The sequence below is a fragment of the Macrotis lagotis genome, chromosome 1 (assembly GCF_037893015.1).
Source record: "Macrotis lagotis isolate mMagLag1 chromosome 1, bilby.v1.9.chrom.fasta, whole genome shotgun sequence".
NCBI classification, from domain to species: domain Eukaryota; kingdom Metazoa; phylum Chordata; class Mammalia; order Peramelemorphia; family Peramelidae; genus Macrotis; species Macrotis lagotis.
Window position 1 is genome coordinate 593,709,191 of NC_133658.1, and position 14,888 is coordinate 593,724,078.

At 37.1% G+C, this 14,888-nt stretch overlaps 1 protein-coding gene and 1 long non-coding RNA gene across 2 annotated transcripts in view; one reads left to right on the forward strand and one right to left on the reverse strand.

The window, feature by feature from the left end:
* The window catches only part of LOC141507332 (uncharacterized), a 148,104-nt gene that overhangs the window by 51,682 nt on the left and 81,534 nt on the right, over positions 1-14,888 (reverse strand). The gene's annotated exons all lie outside the window — the stretch shown is intronic.
* The window catches only part of TRIM42 (tripartite motif containing 42), a 65,574-nt gene that overhangs the window by 33,240 nt on the left and 17,446 nt on the right, over positions 1-14,888 (forward strand). Inside the window, exons 3-4 of the mRNA XM_074214893.1 lie at positions 933-1,792; positions 12,513-12,737. Coding sequence (XP_074070994.1) covers positions 933-1,792; positions 12,513-12,737 — 1,085 coding nt within the window. The remainder of the gene's footprint in view (positions 1-932; positions 1,793-12,512; positions 12,738-14,888) is intronic.

Here is a 14,888-nt window from a genome sequence, read left to right on the forward strand (position 1 = left end):
CATGTAATTTCAGTGGTACCAAGGAAGCTACACATGCCCTCTGCAAAGATTTAAAATTTCTAAAAGAACTATAAACCATGATGATGACCTTCAAGGTCCCTTCTAACTCTAAAGCCAACAGATGACTTCTTAAAACAGCAGATTTGGAAAGAACACAAAACATAACTGGAAGAAAGGAATGTGGAGAATCTGAAGGTATGAAAGAAACCAGAAAATTCACAATTTTTTAAAGGTCAACAAAAATCTGTCAAGAAAATTAGGTCTTATGGTGATTAATTTCCTGGTAGGTGTGTATGTTATTGTATTATGATTCTTTCCTTTCCCCCTGCAAATGCTTAACTTGAAATAAATAGCTGTCTCTAAAAACAGACAGGATTATCCTAAGGAGTTACTCTATAAATCTCACAAGTATTTTGATATAAGAGAAATAGGGTTAAAATGATTATCAAGGGAAGTCTTGAACATAGGAGATAGCCCACTCTAAGGTTTCTAATTTATTGATAAGGAAATTGAATCCTAGGGGGGTTAAGTGACTTAGTCTATGTGAAGGGGCTGGAATATAATATTATATTCATTTTATGGATGAGGAAACTGAAGTTCAGGGGTGTCACCCATGTTCACCAAAGTGAGTTGGAACTGTAATTCAAATCTCTTGATTCTACTTCCATTTCATTTTCCAATTGATCACTGCAAGGAGAAAGTATCACAATGAAGTAGTAAGCACCCCAAAAGAATTTAAGCATGGGGAAGGTGTTATAGAACAAATTTCACATTGTATTCCATTCTCTGATGCTAAATGGTACTTTAGAAATCATTTGCTAATGGCAAATCAGTTCTCTAACTGGCTGAAGTTTAGGGATGCCGCCTAAATCAGAGAAGGTTAGAACATATTTAGCTTAAAACTGAAATATCTTCCTCATATTGTTTTTCAGTCCGATACGAAATTGATAATGACCTGATAGAATTCAATGTTTTAAAGAATGGCTTTAAAATCAACAAAGAAAGAAAAAGGAAAGTAATTCGAAGTGGATTCCTAAGACTGAGGCATATTCTTCAAGAAAAAGAGAAATCCCTCATGGAGGATCTGGAGAATATGGAAGGATACAGGGAGAAAGAAATTAAAAAATATGTGTGTGTCACAACTCTTAAAGTTAAAGAAATGGATGGACTTATTGAGTTTTGTAAAGAAGCTTTGAAAGAGACAGGTCAGGTGGCCTTTCTACAGTCTGCTAAGAATTTAGTAGATCAAATAGAGGCGGGGATCCAAAATACTTATCGGCCTGACCCACAGCTTAAGGTGGACAGCATGGAGACCCTTCAATTGAATTTCACAGAGATAGCAAATGCCTTACATGCTCTTTTCCCTAGCCAACAACAGAAAGACTCTTCCTCTGGCAATTTTTCACCCTCTCCCTATCCTACAGATTCTGAAATGATGATTACTCGAAAAGTCACCTTCAGTACTCAAAATGTTAGCAATCGTCAATTATTAAAACGCAGTTGTTCTTCACATTCCCTGCCAGGAGCCTACATTGATAAGGGAAAGAATTTCCCAGGTTTTGAAATGTATGGAAGAACACACTCCATTTCCACCCCCAGGGGCACTGAAGGGTTCTTTACCTATTGGATGGCACCCACTGAAGACCAGAACTTTTGGCCTACTGCTCCAGAAGGTCCAAAAGTCAAGACCTACAATAGCTTCCACAACTGGTTTATTCCCAATGAAGGGAATTTGAAAGTTCCAGGGCCCGTTGTCATCTACCAGACACTAGTATATCCAAGGGCTGCCAAAGTAAGTTTTTCACTATTACATTTCACAAGAGGTTAGTCCTGGGGCAGGACAAAAGGATCATGGGTATGCTTACAAAGGTTGATAGGAAAAGTGGGACTTCTCTTAAAAACACACAGAATCTCTTCTCTAAAGTTTTCTTCCTGATAGGAGGTTCCATGGTCAATTTACCTATGGAGTATCAATCAGGCTTTGAAGAATGTCCTGAAACTAATTTGTACCTAAAAACTTATATTCCTTTACAATGAGAAATACAGCTGACTAGTAGACATTTAAACAGTCATCATTTTCTTTTCAAATAGATAATTCTACTTGGAAAACCAAATCAAGCTCAGCAGATTGTTTAAATCAATTATTTGGGAACTTCACCTATTTGAAATATAGCTGAGGACTAAAAGGGCAACAGCAAAAGATAAAGACTCCTTAGTAACCAAAATAGATGTCACAAAGTAAAAATGAAAATATTCCTAATTGTATCTGAAAGGGACCTCAGAAGTCATCTTGTCAATCCATTTCATTTTATAGGTGAAAAAACTGAGACCCTCCCCCAAATTAAGTGACCTGCCTAAGATTATGCATTTAATTAATAGCAGAGCCAGAATTCAAACCTGGGTCCTCTGACTCAGGGCCCATTGCTCACCCTTTGCATTATCATTGTTCAAAACTTTGATTTGATTTGGTGCTAGCTTTAGACATAAAAATATAACAAAGCTCAACTATGTTTGGTTTCTCTTGGCTCCTGACAAAAGCTAAATCTTAGGGGAAAGATAAAGTAAAGGATATTGCTGGAGATAAGGATATTGACAGAAATAACAAAAAAGAAGTAACTGCAAGAAGTAATTCATCAAATCTAATGGGGGAAGTTACAAACACAAGAACCTCTCAATTTTATCACTATAGGACCATTTAATGTAGGGAGTAGTGGTATCTAGTCCATTATAATTCCATCACTGAATTGTATATTATTTTTTAGAGATGACTGCATCACTGGCAAAAAAGGTTAAACTTTCACTTTAAGAAAGCAAGAAAGTATAACTTCCAAACATATCCAAATAAAAGGGTTAATATTTAAAATGTTTGTGCTTAAAGATATGTTTCTATCTGGAAAATATGGAAATACTCCTCTGATAAAGACACCTTTAGTAGCCTGCTACTGCCCATAGGGTAAAAGACAAACCTTTTAAGGCGTTCTATAACACAACTCCAACCTTCCTCTCCGGACATTTCCCAGCACACCAACTATAATACAGTCAAATTGGACTACTAGCTATTCTGCTATCACACCTTGCTCTCCCACTTCTGTTCACTCCCATATATTCTCTCTTTTAAATGTCTTCCTTTAAGCTTCTGTTCTTTTCCCTACCTCCTCTCCTAAGCCTTTTCTGATTGCCTTCTCCCTTCTATCAGTCCTTCCTTCCCTTTTCCCCTTGTCTAATTCCTGTAGGTTAAATTACAATTAAAAATAGTCTCATGATTCTCAAATTTTTCTTCACCTGGTTCTCATTTTGTTCAATTGTATTCTTCTTTGTATTATAATTGTCTGTGTCTGCCCTCATAAATTGTAAGCTTCTTGAAGGAAATGCCTATGCTGCTTTTCATTTTTGAATCTGTCCCAAGTACCTGACGTAAGACTTTGTAAATGAGAAAAATAAATTGTTGAATTACGACCAAGGTTTTTTCCCCTTTTTTACTTCCCCATTCAGGAATCAACCCTTGCAAGTTACTCAGGCAGCCTTTGAAGTACAGGGTAGATACTGAGAGGAAGAATATTGTAAATAGTAGGTGTCTAATAAATATTTAAAATTTGATTATGATTCAACTTCAATGTTATTCCTCTTTAAAATTCTTTAAAATTTTTTCTGACAGGCAGTGAAGGGACTCCCTCTTTGACATGTTCAAAAGGTAAAGTTGGGTGAATTAATGGATTCCTACCCGTTGTGTTTTACTCAGACAGGTCTGGGAAAATATGAATTTTCCATTTTGTTGGATAGATGATAGATACACAGATAATTCTTTTTGACCACAATTGAGTAAGCAAAGTCACATCCCCTAGCCCCTCACTGGAATAATCCCTCCTCTCATTATAATATTCATTTTTCTCTTTGCTTGTTAGCCTATCAGAATCAATTTCTACCCTCTAGTGTGTCCCTCCTTTGCCAAAGACTTTAAAAGCATTGAAAATATCACAGGCTAACTATTTTTGGTCATGGAGAAGACAATTTTTTTTTGTTAACCTACTTGCTAGCACTGGTTGATAAAATTGATTATAATTTATTCAGATACTGTCTCTTGAAAATTTTTAACTCAAGACATATACAAGGCTCACCGAATATCTAATAACTGAATTGTTTAAATTTCCAATCAATGGAGTCAGAGCAAAGAAGGAGACTACTGGGAGAAACATGCTATAAGAGCCAAAGTAAGTGATTTTTATCAGTGAAAGTACCTGCCAATTTAGACACTGGATCCCTCAGTCATTCACTACTTCAATTCCACTATCAAAATTTCCCTCCAAATTCCCTTTCTTCAAGATTCCAAACTGCTCTTTCAGTTATTAGGACTGTATGATATCATGAAACATTAATTACAATGTGTGATGAATGCTGGAGATACGTACACCAAGAATGAAAATATCCCAACCAGACAAATAACCTAAATGCTAATGAATTTCTGTAGTTGATTTGCAGTTAACAAAGTGCTTTGCTAATAAAGATTCAGATTTACAGTAAAAGGAGGTAAAATCTGGTTACTTCAAGGAAAGATTCATTGTGTTCTGTTAAAGAGGGAGTCTCTCTACCTGCCTCATTTAAGGATGTGGGATTTTAAACAGGAATAACATTGGAATCAATTCTAGTTAATGAATCATAATTATGTGTTAAAAGTTGGAGATACGAAAAGAGGCAAAAACAATTTTTACTCTCAAGGAGCTTATAATTTAATGGAGGCAACAACAAATATAAACATAGCAAGTTAGGAAAAGCTTCCTAGAAAAGATGGGATTTTTAGTTGGGACTTAAAGGAAGAAGTCAGTAAGTGATACTGAAGAGGGGGAGTGTTCCAGATGGGGGGGGGGGGGAGCCAGAGAAAATTCCCAGAGCAAAGAGATGCAGTGTTCTCTTTGTAGAACAGTTAGGAGATCAGTATTACTGGATCAAAAAAGTACATGTAGGGGGAAATAAGGTGTAAGAAAGCTAGAAAGAAGGGGCAGCTAGGTGGATAAAGCACCAGCCCTGGAGTCAGGAGTACCTGGGTTCAAATCCAGTCTCAGACACTAAAATAATTACCTAGCTGTGTGGCCTTGGGCAAGCCACTTAACCCCGTTTGCCTTGAAAAAACCTAAAAAAAAAAGCTAGAAAGATAAAAAGGGTCTAGATAATGAAGAACTTTGAATGTCAAACAGAGCACTTTGCATTTGATACTGGAGGCAATAGAAAGCCACTGGAGTTTATTGAGGAGGGGAGGATGACATTTTTGGAGCCACACTTTAGGAAAATCACTTTGGTAGCTGATCAAAGGATAGAGTGGAGATGGAAAGTGGAATGCTCTGCATGAAGAATTGCAAGACCAGATTGAAAGGAGTATAAAATATAAGGAGGGAAAGGGACAAGCATTTATTATGAATCAAACACTGTAATAATTACTTTATCAACATCATCTTATTTAACTATAATATGTAAGTTTGGAAAAGTAGGTTAGAACCATATTGTTAAGGTTTTTTACATTGCCCCTGTACACAGTTCTGTTCAGATTATATTAGGTTTCCTGTCACAAATTTAAGATCTAGGAAAGGGAAGTAAGTATCCTTTTGGACTGTTCCCTGAATATGTTGGTTCAATTGTGGCACTAAGGCCAAGAAAAAGTTAAAGGAACAAACATCATCAGGATGGTTTCATACACAACAGAAAATATTTTCTCCTTAATATAATTCAATTAGACAAACATTCATTAAACACAAACTATGTGCCAGACGACAGTGATCTAGGCATTGGGAGAACAGACAAAAATGATACATTCCTCACCCTCATTCTCCTTGGTAGAAACAGAACTATGATAAATACAGAATAATTTCAAGTGGAGAGTACTATAGCTTCACTCCCATATCAATTCTTTGATTATTGCTCAAGTCAACAAGCATTTATTTTGCATCTACAATGTGCTAGATGGTGTAGAGGGCATTTGGAAAGCTAGTACCTTTGGTGTAAGGCCTGCCAAGCCCTTTTCAAAGTTGATCTACCTTACTCTCACCTGTGGCTCCACGAAGCATGTCCAGCATGCATAGTAGCTACACCCCAGGAAACCATTTTTGCAGATGGACTGAACCAGGTTGAGGATAACTGAGGAGTCTCTGACCTATCCATGACATCTTCCCCTGGTGGAATGGGCAAACAAGAACAATTTGTTTCAGCAGCCATGAAGGCAGTTGAAGCAGCACTGTGGAGGATTTAGAGCTTGGTTAGACATCAAAGATGCATCTAGAACCATTGCCTGTTTTCTCAACTCTGGCTTGCCATTGGACTGTGATGGGAAGAGAGAGTGAGATCATCTACTTCATGTGACTGCCTCACTTAAATCCAATTTACTCTTGAATCAAAAGACATCACTCATACCATTTTACCCCTTTTCTCAAAAGTCCTCTGTCAAGAGGTAAGTGACCAAGCAACAGTTGCAGATACACTGTGATCTGTAGTCATAATCCCTTCACATGGGACCTGGTCATAGGGTCATCTTTTCACTGGAAGTAGAAGTAGGATTTGGCAGCTCTCTGGGTGTTTGAGCAGACTTTTAAGGATAACACTGCTTACTTCCTGGTGTGAGGAAAGAGCTTATAAAAAGTACCCTAGGGGCAGCTAGGTTGTGCAGTGGATAGAGCATAGGCCCTGGAGTCAGGAGTCTCTGAGTTCAAATCTGACCTCAGACACTTAATAATTACCTAGCTGTGTGACTTTGGGCAAGTCACTTAACCCCTTTGCCTTGCAAAAACAAAAACAAACCAAAAAAGTACCCTAAAATTGTCTGCTGACCCAACTCTGGAGTGATTACTATGGCAGGCAAGATTCCCACCCTGTGGTCAAATGCAAAAAATATATATATATATAATACACAAAAACGTCTTCAAAGATGATTGCATTCACCATTGGTACATAGAATGTGCACACATTCACATACAACACAAGATCCAATTGACCTGAAAGACAAACAGATCTTGTTGCAAAAGAAGTGAGTAGTTATCACATCCAAATAGCAGCCCTGAGTGAAACAAGGCTGACAAATGAATGTCATCTTACTAAAGTCAAAGCTGGATACATGTTTTCTGGAGAAGTTCAGAGAAGGGAAGTGCTATGAAGCTGGTATAGGTTTTAAAATCAAAATCAATCAACAAATGAATATGCCTACAAAAAGAAGTGAATGACCTGATTATGACAATTCAATTGCCACTTGTAGGGATATATCACATCATCAGTGCCTATGTTCCCACCATAATGAACTTTGATGGGGTCAAAGAAAAACTTTGTGAAAACTTGAATCATCAGTGTGCAAAAAGAAGACAAGCTTACAATTCTCAGACTACCAGACATGATGGGGACCCCTTAGAAAATATGGAGCTGAAAACAGCAATAGCAATGATCCCCTTCTATTAAAGACTTATGTATCTCATGACTTTATCATCATAAATACTGCCTTTTATTTACCTAAATGTAGTAAAACTTCATGGAAACACCCTCACAACAAATATTGGCATCTGATAGATTATGTGATTGTAAGGAGAAAAGACAGAAGAATGACAACAGTATTGTGTGGCACAAAGTCCTGGACTGATCATAGACATATCCTCATCAAGCTAAACATCTGGGATCAACTGAAGTGGTGATTCCAAGGCAAAATGACTACTAGAAGAATTAATATCAATAGATTAGAGTGATTTTCTGATCAGGAACAATTTTTGCTCATTTGGAGAGAAAGTTGAGCCAACACATAGTTAGCAATAGTATATAGTCCAAAAGGAGCAGGCAGCTTTCAGAGATTTGATCTTCAGTACTGCATTTGCTCATCTGGGTCAGAATACATATAAAGACCAAGACTGGTTTGATGAAAATGATGGGGAAATACAGAAGCTGCTAAACAAACAAATAAACAAAAGCAGAACTCTACAGGGTTTTACCAGCAGTATAGCTCATCTGCTTCTAAGAAGATAACATTTAATTCTATCAAAAGTAAAATATATGAGAAGCTTGAAGAAATGCAGGATTCTTAGCTCAGTAAGAAGACAGATGAAATTCAGTCTTATGCTGACAGTAACAATTCAAAGGGCTTTTATGATGCCCTGAAGGCTATTTATGGGTGAATCTCATGCTGAATCTCAATTACTCAGTGCTAATGGAGTTACATTTGATAGGAACATGATCCTGGAGAGATCACTTCCATAGTGATCTCAACAGACAGTCATCAATCAATTTTGAAGCCATTGACCATTTACATCAGTCATTGTTAACATCAGGTTGAAGTCAATTCTTCCCTACCTGATATTCCAACTGAAGAAGAGGTTTTCAATACCATTAGGCTCCTTTCATATGGCAAAACACCTGGTGCTGATCCTATTTCATCTGAGATCTATAAGGTTGGGGGAAGGGTCCTTTGCTCATATAAAAGCTGACTAAATTTTTCTAAGTTATGTGGCATGAGGAGGTTACCCCCAGAAGTTCAAGAAATGCCTCCATTGTTCATCTCCATAAAGGTTAAGGGAATAGATTGCCCTGTGACAACCACAGGGGTGTTTCTTAATTCTTACTGTTATGATTCTCTTTAGAGTCCTTCTCAAAGAACTGACCCTTCTTCACCTAGAAGATGGTCACCTCCCTGAAAGCCAGAAAGAATCAAGGAACAGGGGCAGCTAGGTGGCACAGTGGATAAAGCACTCGCCCCGGAGTCAGGAGTACCTGGGTTCAAATCCGGTCTCAGACACTTAATAATTACCTAGCTGTGTGGCCTTGGGCAAGCCACTTAACCCCATTTGCCTTGCAAAAACCTAATAAAAAAAGAATCAAGGAACAGTCAATATAGTGTTTATTCTTCAACAACTCCAGGAAAAATACCAGGAGCAGAACAGAGGTCTATACACAATATTTGTAGATCTGACCAAGGATTTTGATACCATCAGTCATGAGGGTTTATGAAAAATTGTGTCAAAATTTGGTTGCCCAGGGAAGTTCATCAATCTTATACAACTGTTTCATGACTGCATGCTTTCCTGGGTTCTGATAGTGGATGATGTTCTCAAGATTTCCCAGTCACCAATAAAGTGAAGCAAGATTTATGTCCTGCCTCCCATTCTTTTTAATATGATCTTTTTCATCTATGTTGTCAAACATCTTCAGTGAAGATTAACACGACATCAAGACCAGCTATCACACTAAGGGTAAATTCTTCAATTTGAAAAAGCTACAAGCCAAGACCAAAATGGACTGTGTGTTGGTACATGATCTGTTTGCAGATGATTGTGCACTTAATGCTGAGATGCAACAAAGTATGGATTAATTCTCTGCTGTTTGTGCTCATTTTAGACTAACAATTAATACCAAGAAAACACAAGTGCTTTATCAAACACCACATCATCCATATGTGAAACCATCAGTTACAACAAATAGAGAACTTTTGAATACTGTGGATGAGTTTACTTCTCTTGGCAGTGTACTTTCCAGGAAGGTACACATTGATGACGAGGTTGATGCATGCATTACCAAAGCTAGCTCAGTATTTGAGAGGTTCTGAAAGTGTAGACTGACTACCAAACTGAAGATCCACAGAACCGTTTGCTGACCTCATTGCTATGTGCCTGTGAAACTTAGACAATCTACCAACACCATGTCAGTAAACTGAATTGCTTCCATTTAAATTGTGTTAGGATTTCTGAAGATCACCTAGCAGGAGAAGATACCAGACACTGAGGGCCTTTCTTGAACTAAGCAGTCAAGCACCTAAATTCTACTACAGTGAACATAACTCAGATAGACTGACCACATTGTATAAATGCCAAATAGAGGCTTGTTTATAAGACTGTTTTTATAGAGAACTCACACAAAGGGTCAGAAAAAGGTAATACAAGAACACCCTGAAGGTCTTTCAAGAACTTTGGAATTGATCATGCCATGGGAGATACTGGTACAGGAGGACTGTCCAGCATGGCATGCCCCATTAAAGAGAATGCTGTGCTCTATGAGCAAAACAGAATTGAAGTAGCTCAAAGGAAACATGAGATACAGAAATTTAGAGACTCCACCCCAAGTGTTCACATGGCCTATTTGTGCCCGACCTGTGTTAGAGCATTTGGAATTAGTATTGATCTGATCAGCCATAATTGGAAACATCACAGTGTTGTTTTGGTGTCCTCTTCAAGAAGAGAGGACAACAACCAACCAACCAACCAACCAAACATGGAGATACTAGAGATAAAGAAAAAAGCAAAACAGTCCCTACTCTCAAGAAACTTACTTCCCTTCTAGGGAAACTATATATTTGGATAAGTGAAAACAATAATACTTTAAATAAATACAAAAATAAATTGGTAGCAAGACTACCAAGTTCACGGAAATAGCAAGAACTCTTGTAGGAGATGGCATGTGAACTGAGCCTCAAAGGTAGCTGGGGGTCCAAAACAAAGGAAAAAGAAGAAAGCTATTACAGGCAGAGGGTTACCCTCAAGCAATGTCACTGCAAAGGAATACGTAATGTAAATTGAGAATGAGAAATGTGGAATTAACCTGGGGGAACAAATTTAGGTTGGAGCCTGAAAGTGAAGGGCTTTAAATAGTGAAAGAAGAATTTGTATTTTACCATTGAGGCAACTGGAAGACCTTCTAGTTTCTTGAAATGGGAGATAGCATAGTCAGATCCATTCTTTAGGAATAGCAAATGAGTCATAGTGACTCACTCTGAGGAAGATGATTTAGTAAGGGGAGAGGCTGAAGATTAGAAAGTCAATTAGGGGGGTTATTGCTTCAGTCCCACCAAGAGGTGATAAAGGCCTAAATTAGACTGTGGTATGAGAACAGAAAGGTAACAGATGTGATAGAGATGTTGTGGAGTTAACAAGAAAAGACTAAGTTACAGCCTGAGGTGTTCCCACATTCATAGAGCTTCTCTTCAATATGTACTGGAGAAATGATGGAGATGCAAGACCATGATGCATCCCCATCCATAATATAATGTATCCTACCAAGTCACTGTCCATCAATAAGAACTTAATGGAACTTTTGACATATATATATATATATGTATATATATGTATATATATGTATATATATACATATATATATATATATACACACATGTATTTTGGCAGATAGATAGATAGATAGATAGATAGATAGATAGATAGATAGATATGTGACTGTTATACTGCATTTAAATTCTCAGTGCTCTAAGTTGCAAAGAAGGTACCAAGTACCAACCTGTACTGGAAGAAGCAGTTTATTTACCTAGGAGTTCCCTATAGCTATAAAATCATAGGTCCAGTTCCAATCATGTTTCTGCCATTGTAGTATGATACTAACTCCATGTCCTCCAAGGTTATGTCAGCAGAGTGTAGTTCTAGCAACCAAACTGAAATGACTTTGAGTGTAGTCTGAGCAAGAATCTGTACCAGATGTCTGAAGATCAGGAAGCTAAGTAATGAACTCATCAGCAGTAAGTTGTAGGTATTATATTCTTTTGTTGTAGAAAGCCAATTGCCAATTGGTAATGAAGGGGTATAGTCAGTAAGAATAAAAATGTCTTTAAAGAAGTAGAATTTAATTTACATATAAAATGGTTTAATTATGAGTTCTTGATTATGAAATCAGATTGCTTGGGGGATGCACCTAACCAATTAATGTTGATATCAGAAAGGATATTCTGAAACACATTCTTTGGTGTTCCTATCAGAAAGAGGCAGCTAGGTGGCACAGGGGATAGAGTCTTGGAGTCAAGAGGATGGGAATTTGAATCCAGCCTAGATACTTGACTGTTACTAGCTATGTAACCTGATTGACTCACATCCAGGGGCATTTCTAGTTTTCCTGATTCATATTTGGCCACTGGACCCAGATGACTCTGGAGGAGAAACTGAGGCTGGCGACTTAGCACAGAACCCCCTCACTCAAATCCAATTTACATCATGTGTCATGGCATCACTTCCTTGATATGTTGTGGTCTTCTTGGACAATGAAGGACACACATTATTATCAGAGAGAAAGTACTAAGTTATATGGCCCAAGGGTCTGAGTTGAAGTAATAGGTTGAAACATTCCAAAAATACTTATTTAAAAACCAATATTTTGGTCCTATTTGAGGCATGTTAAATGATATTATTTTTAACACATTTGCATAGCCCTTTCAAAGTTTACAAAGTGATTTCTTCACAGCAAGAAGCCTTGTGAAGCTGACAGTGCAAAGTATTATTATCTCTGTTTTATGAATGAAGCAGCTGAAGACAAAGAGGGTTAACTTACTTGTCCATGATTTCACAGTTATTAAGTGTACAATCCAAAGATCATATATGTTATCCTCATTATGTCAGTCTTTATTATGCAGGAAGGAGTAGCCAAAAGCACATTGCCATAGATATTCAAATTAAAACAGAGGTAATGCTGAACATAATTTGTATGAATTTTTGAAAGGGAGTTGGGTAGGAAAGAATAAACTACAGTCTTGTATGTCAGAGCCATGCAGAATTGTTCTTCCTTCACAGATCTACTGGACATGTCCCGCAGAAGATGTGGATTATTTCGAGATGGAATTCTATGAACTTATTGTTCATCCTCCCAATAATGTCCAGACAGAACTTTGTGGACATATTCAAGACATAATGCAACAGAACCTGGAGCTACATAATCTAACTCCCTGCACAGAATATCTATTTAAAGTTCGTGCAGTCAATGAAAATGGACCAGGGGAATGGAGCAATGTGTGTAAGGTATTGTGAGCAATTTCTCTCAGTTGGCTTTCCTTGTTCAACTAAATATGTCTTTGTTTGCATTAATCCTGGGACAGGAAGATGAGATAATTTTCCCAAAATTATTGCATTATTCCCATATAAATAACTTATAAGTAATTTTGGCTATGAGTCTCCCTTCAACTCTAGACAACACAATTAAATATACAATGTTTTGTATATTTTAAGATTATCTTGCTGATCCCTCCTTTTAACACATGAAGAAGACAAGGTCTAGAGACATTAACATGAAAATAAATCATAGTATTGTAAGGGCAAGAAAGTCAGAGTCTTCTTCCTGAACTATTTCAGATATTTAAAAAATTTACAGAATCTTTCCAATTTAAGGGACTTTGGAAACTAAATTGTCAGATACTTCTAACTGTTATGCAATTGATCCCTTCCTCAAATATCCCTCCACAGCTTCCCCCCAATTCTGTCTTCCATTAACAAGCATACTGAATGTGATCCCTCTTCATCATGTCATCCCTTTAAATACTTAAAGACAGCTTTAATGTTCTCTCTTAAGTCTTTTTCTTTTCCAGGCTAAACATTCTCAGACCCTTCAATTGATTCTTTCCAGGACACTGTCCATTATGATTATCTACCACTGGATATTTTCCATAATAAACCAATAAATACAAAAAGGCAAAAAAAGAGTCCCAATCCTCAAAGACAATGCTCTTCCTAAAATGTTGCTCCAGATGTCTTCTGACCAGGGATGAATGCTGCAAGGTTATTACTTTCCTCATCCTGAACACTCTTTGCCTCTTCTAATAGAGTCTAAGACAATGTTAGCTGTTTATTTTGCCACAACTTTTTCTCAGTTTCTTATTCAGACAAAGCCTTCACTTCCCTGGACTTATGAAGTTGATGTTTAAGCCCAAGAATATAATTTTATTTCTATTGAATTTTGTCTTACTAGATTCAACCCATTGTTGAATTCAGTGTATTTGAACCCATTTGCCTTTTAAAAAAAGAAATTCTAATTCTGTCGTTCAAAGTAGTAACTATAATTCCCAGCTTTGTGTTATCTGAAAATCTGAGAGGCATACACCTATACTTCAATCCAAGTAACTGAATAAAATGTCAAAAGCAGAGTAGTAAGAGCAGATCCCTGGTATCCTTCCTTAAAGATCATTTTGAGAGTTGACATCAACCTGTTAATAGCTTATCTTGGGAACCAATCATTCAACTATTTCTGAATCCACTTAACAGCACTAGAATTTAAGACATATGTCTCTACATTGTTCAGAAGGCTCTCCTGACAAACACTTTGCTAAAAATCCAGGTGTATGATATTTGCAACATTGGCATGATCTTCCAATAATGGCAGTAATTCTATCAGAAAAGAAAATGATGTTCATCTGGCATGGTTTTTTTTCCCCTTAATGAAGGAACATACTAGTTTCCCCTTTTAAATGCTCAGAAAGAAAATCCTTCTTTTCATTCCTTGAAGAATTTTTCTAGGAAATAAAGTGACTTGTACTTTTACCCTTTTCTCCATTTTGAAAATCAGGTTAATATCTGCCTTTTTTAAAGTCTCATTCACCCACAGATCCTACTAAAAGACAAACATATCTGCCCAATGAGGTCAAAGATAGAAAGATTCTATATACACCAAAATATTGAGAGAAATATTTTTTTTTGTAGAAACAAAGAACTGGAAACATAGTGCATGGTCATAAAATGGGGAATGATTAAATGAATTATGGCACATAAATGTCATAGAATATTATTGCACTTATACTGCTGAAAATAGGGCAGCATGGTGGTACAGAGGATGGAGGGCTGAACCTGAAGTCATGAAGACTCATCTTCCTGAGTTTAAATCTGACCTCAAAATACTTAAGAGTCAGCTCTTCATCTGTAAAATGAGCTGAAGAAGGAAATGACAAACTATTCCAGTATCATTGCGAAGAAAACCCCAAATGGAGTCATGAAGAGTCTGGCACAACTGAAAACAACTGAACAACAAAATAATGGAAATATCACTGTCTCAAGAATTTAAGGACCCGGGTTCAAATCATCTGCTACTTAGTACTTATGTGATCTTGGACAAGTCACAACTTCCCTGGTAGAATAAGATGGTTAACACCTCTTGGAGTGGTAATGGACACAGAGTGCAGCCTG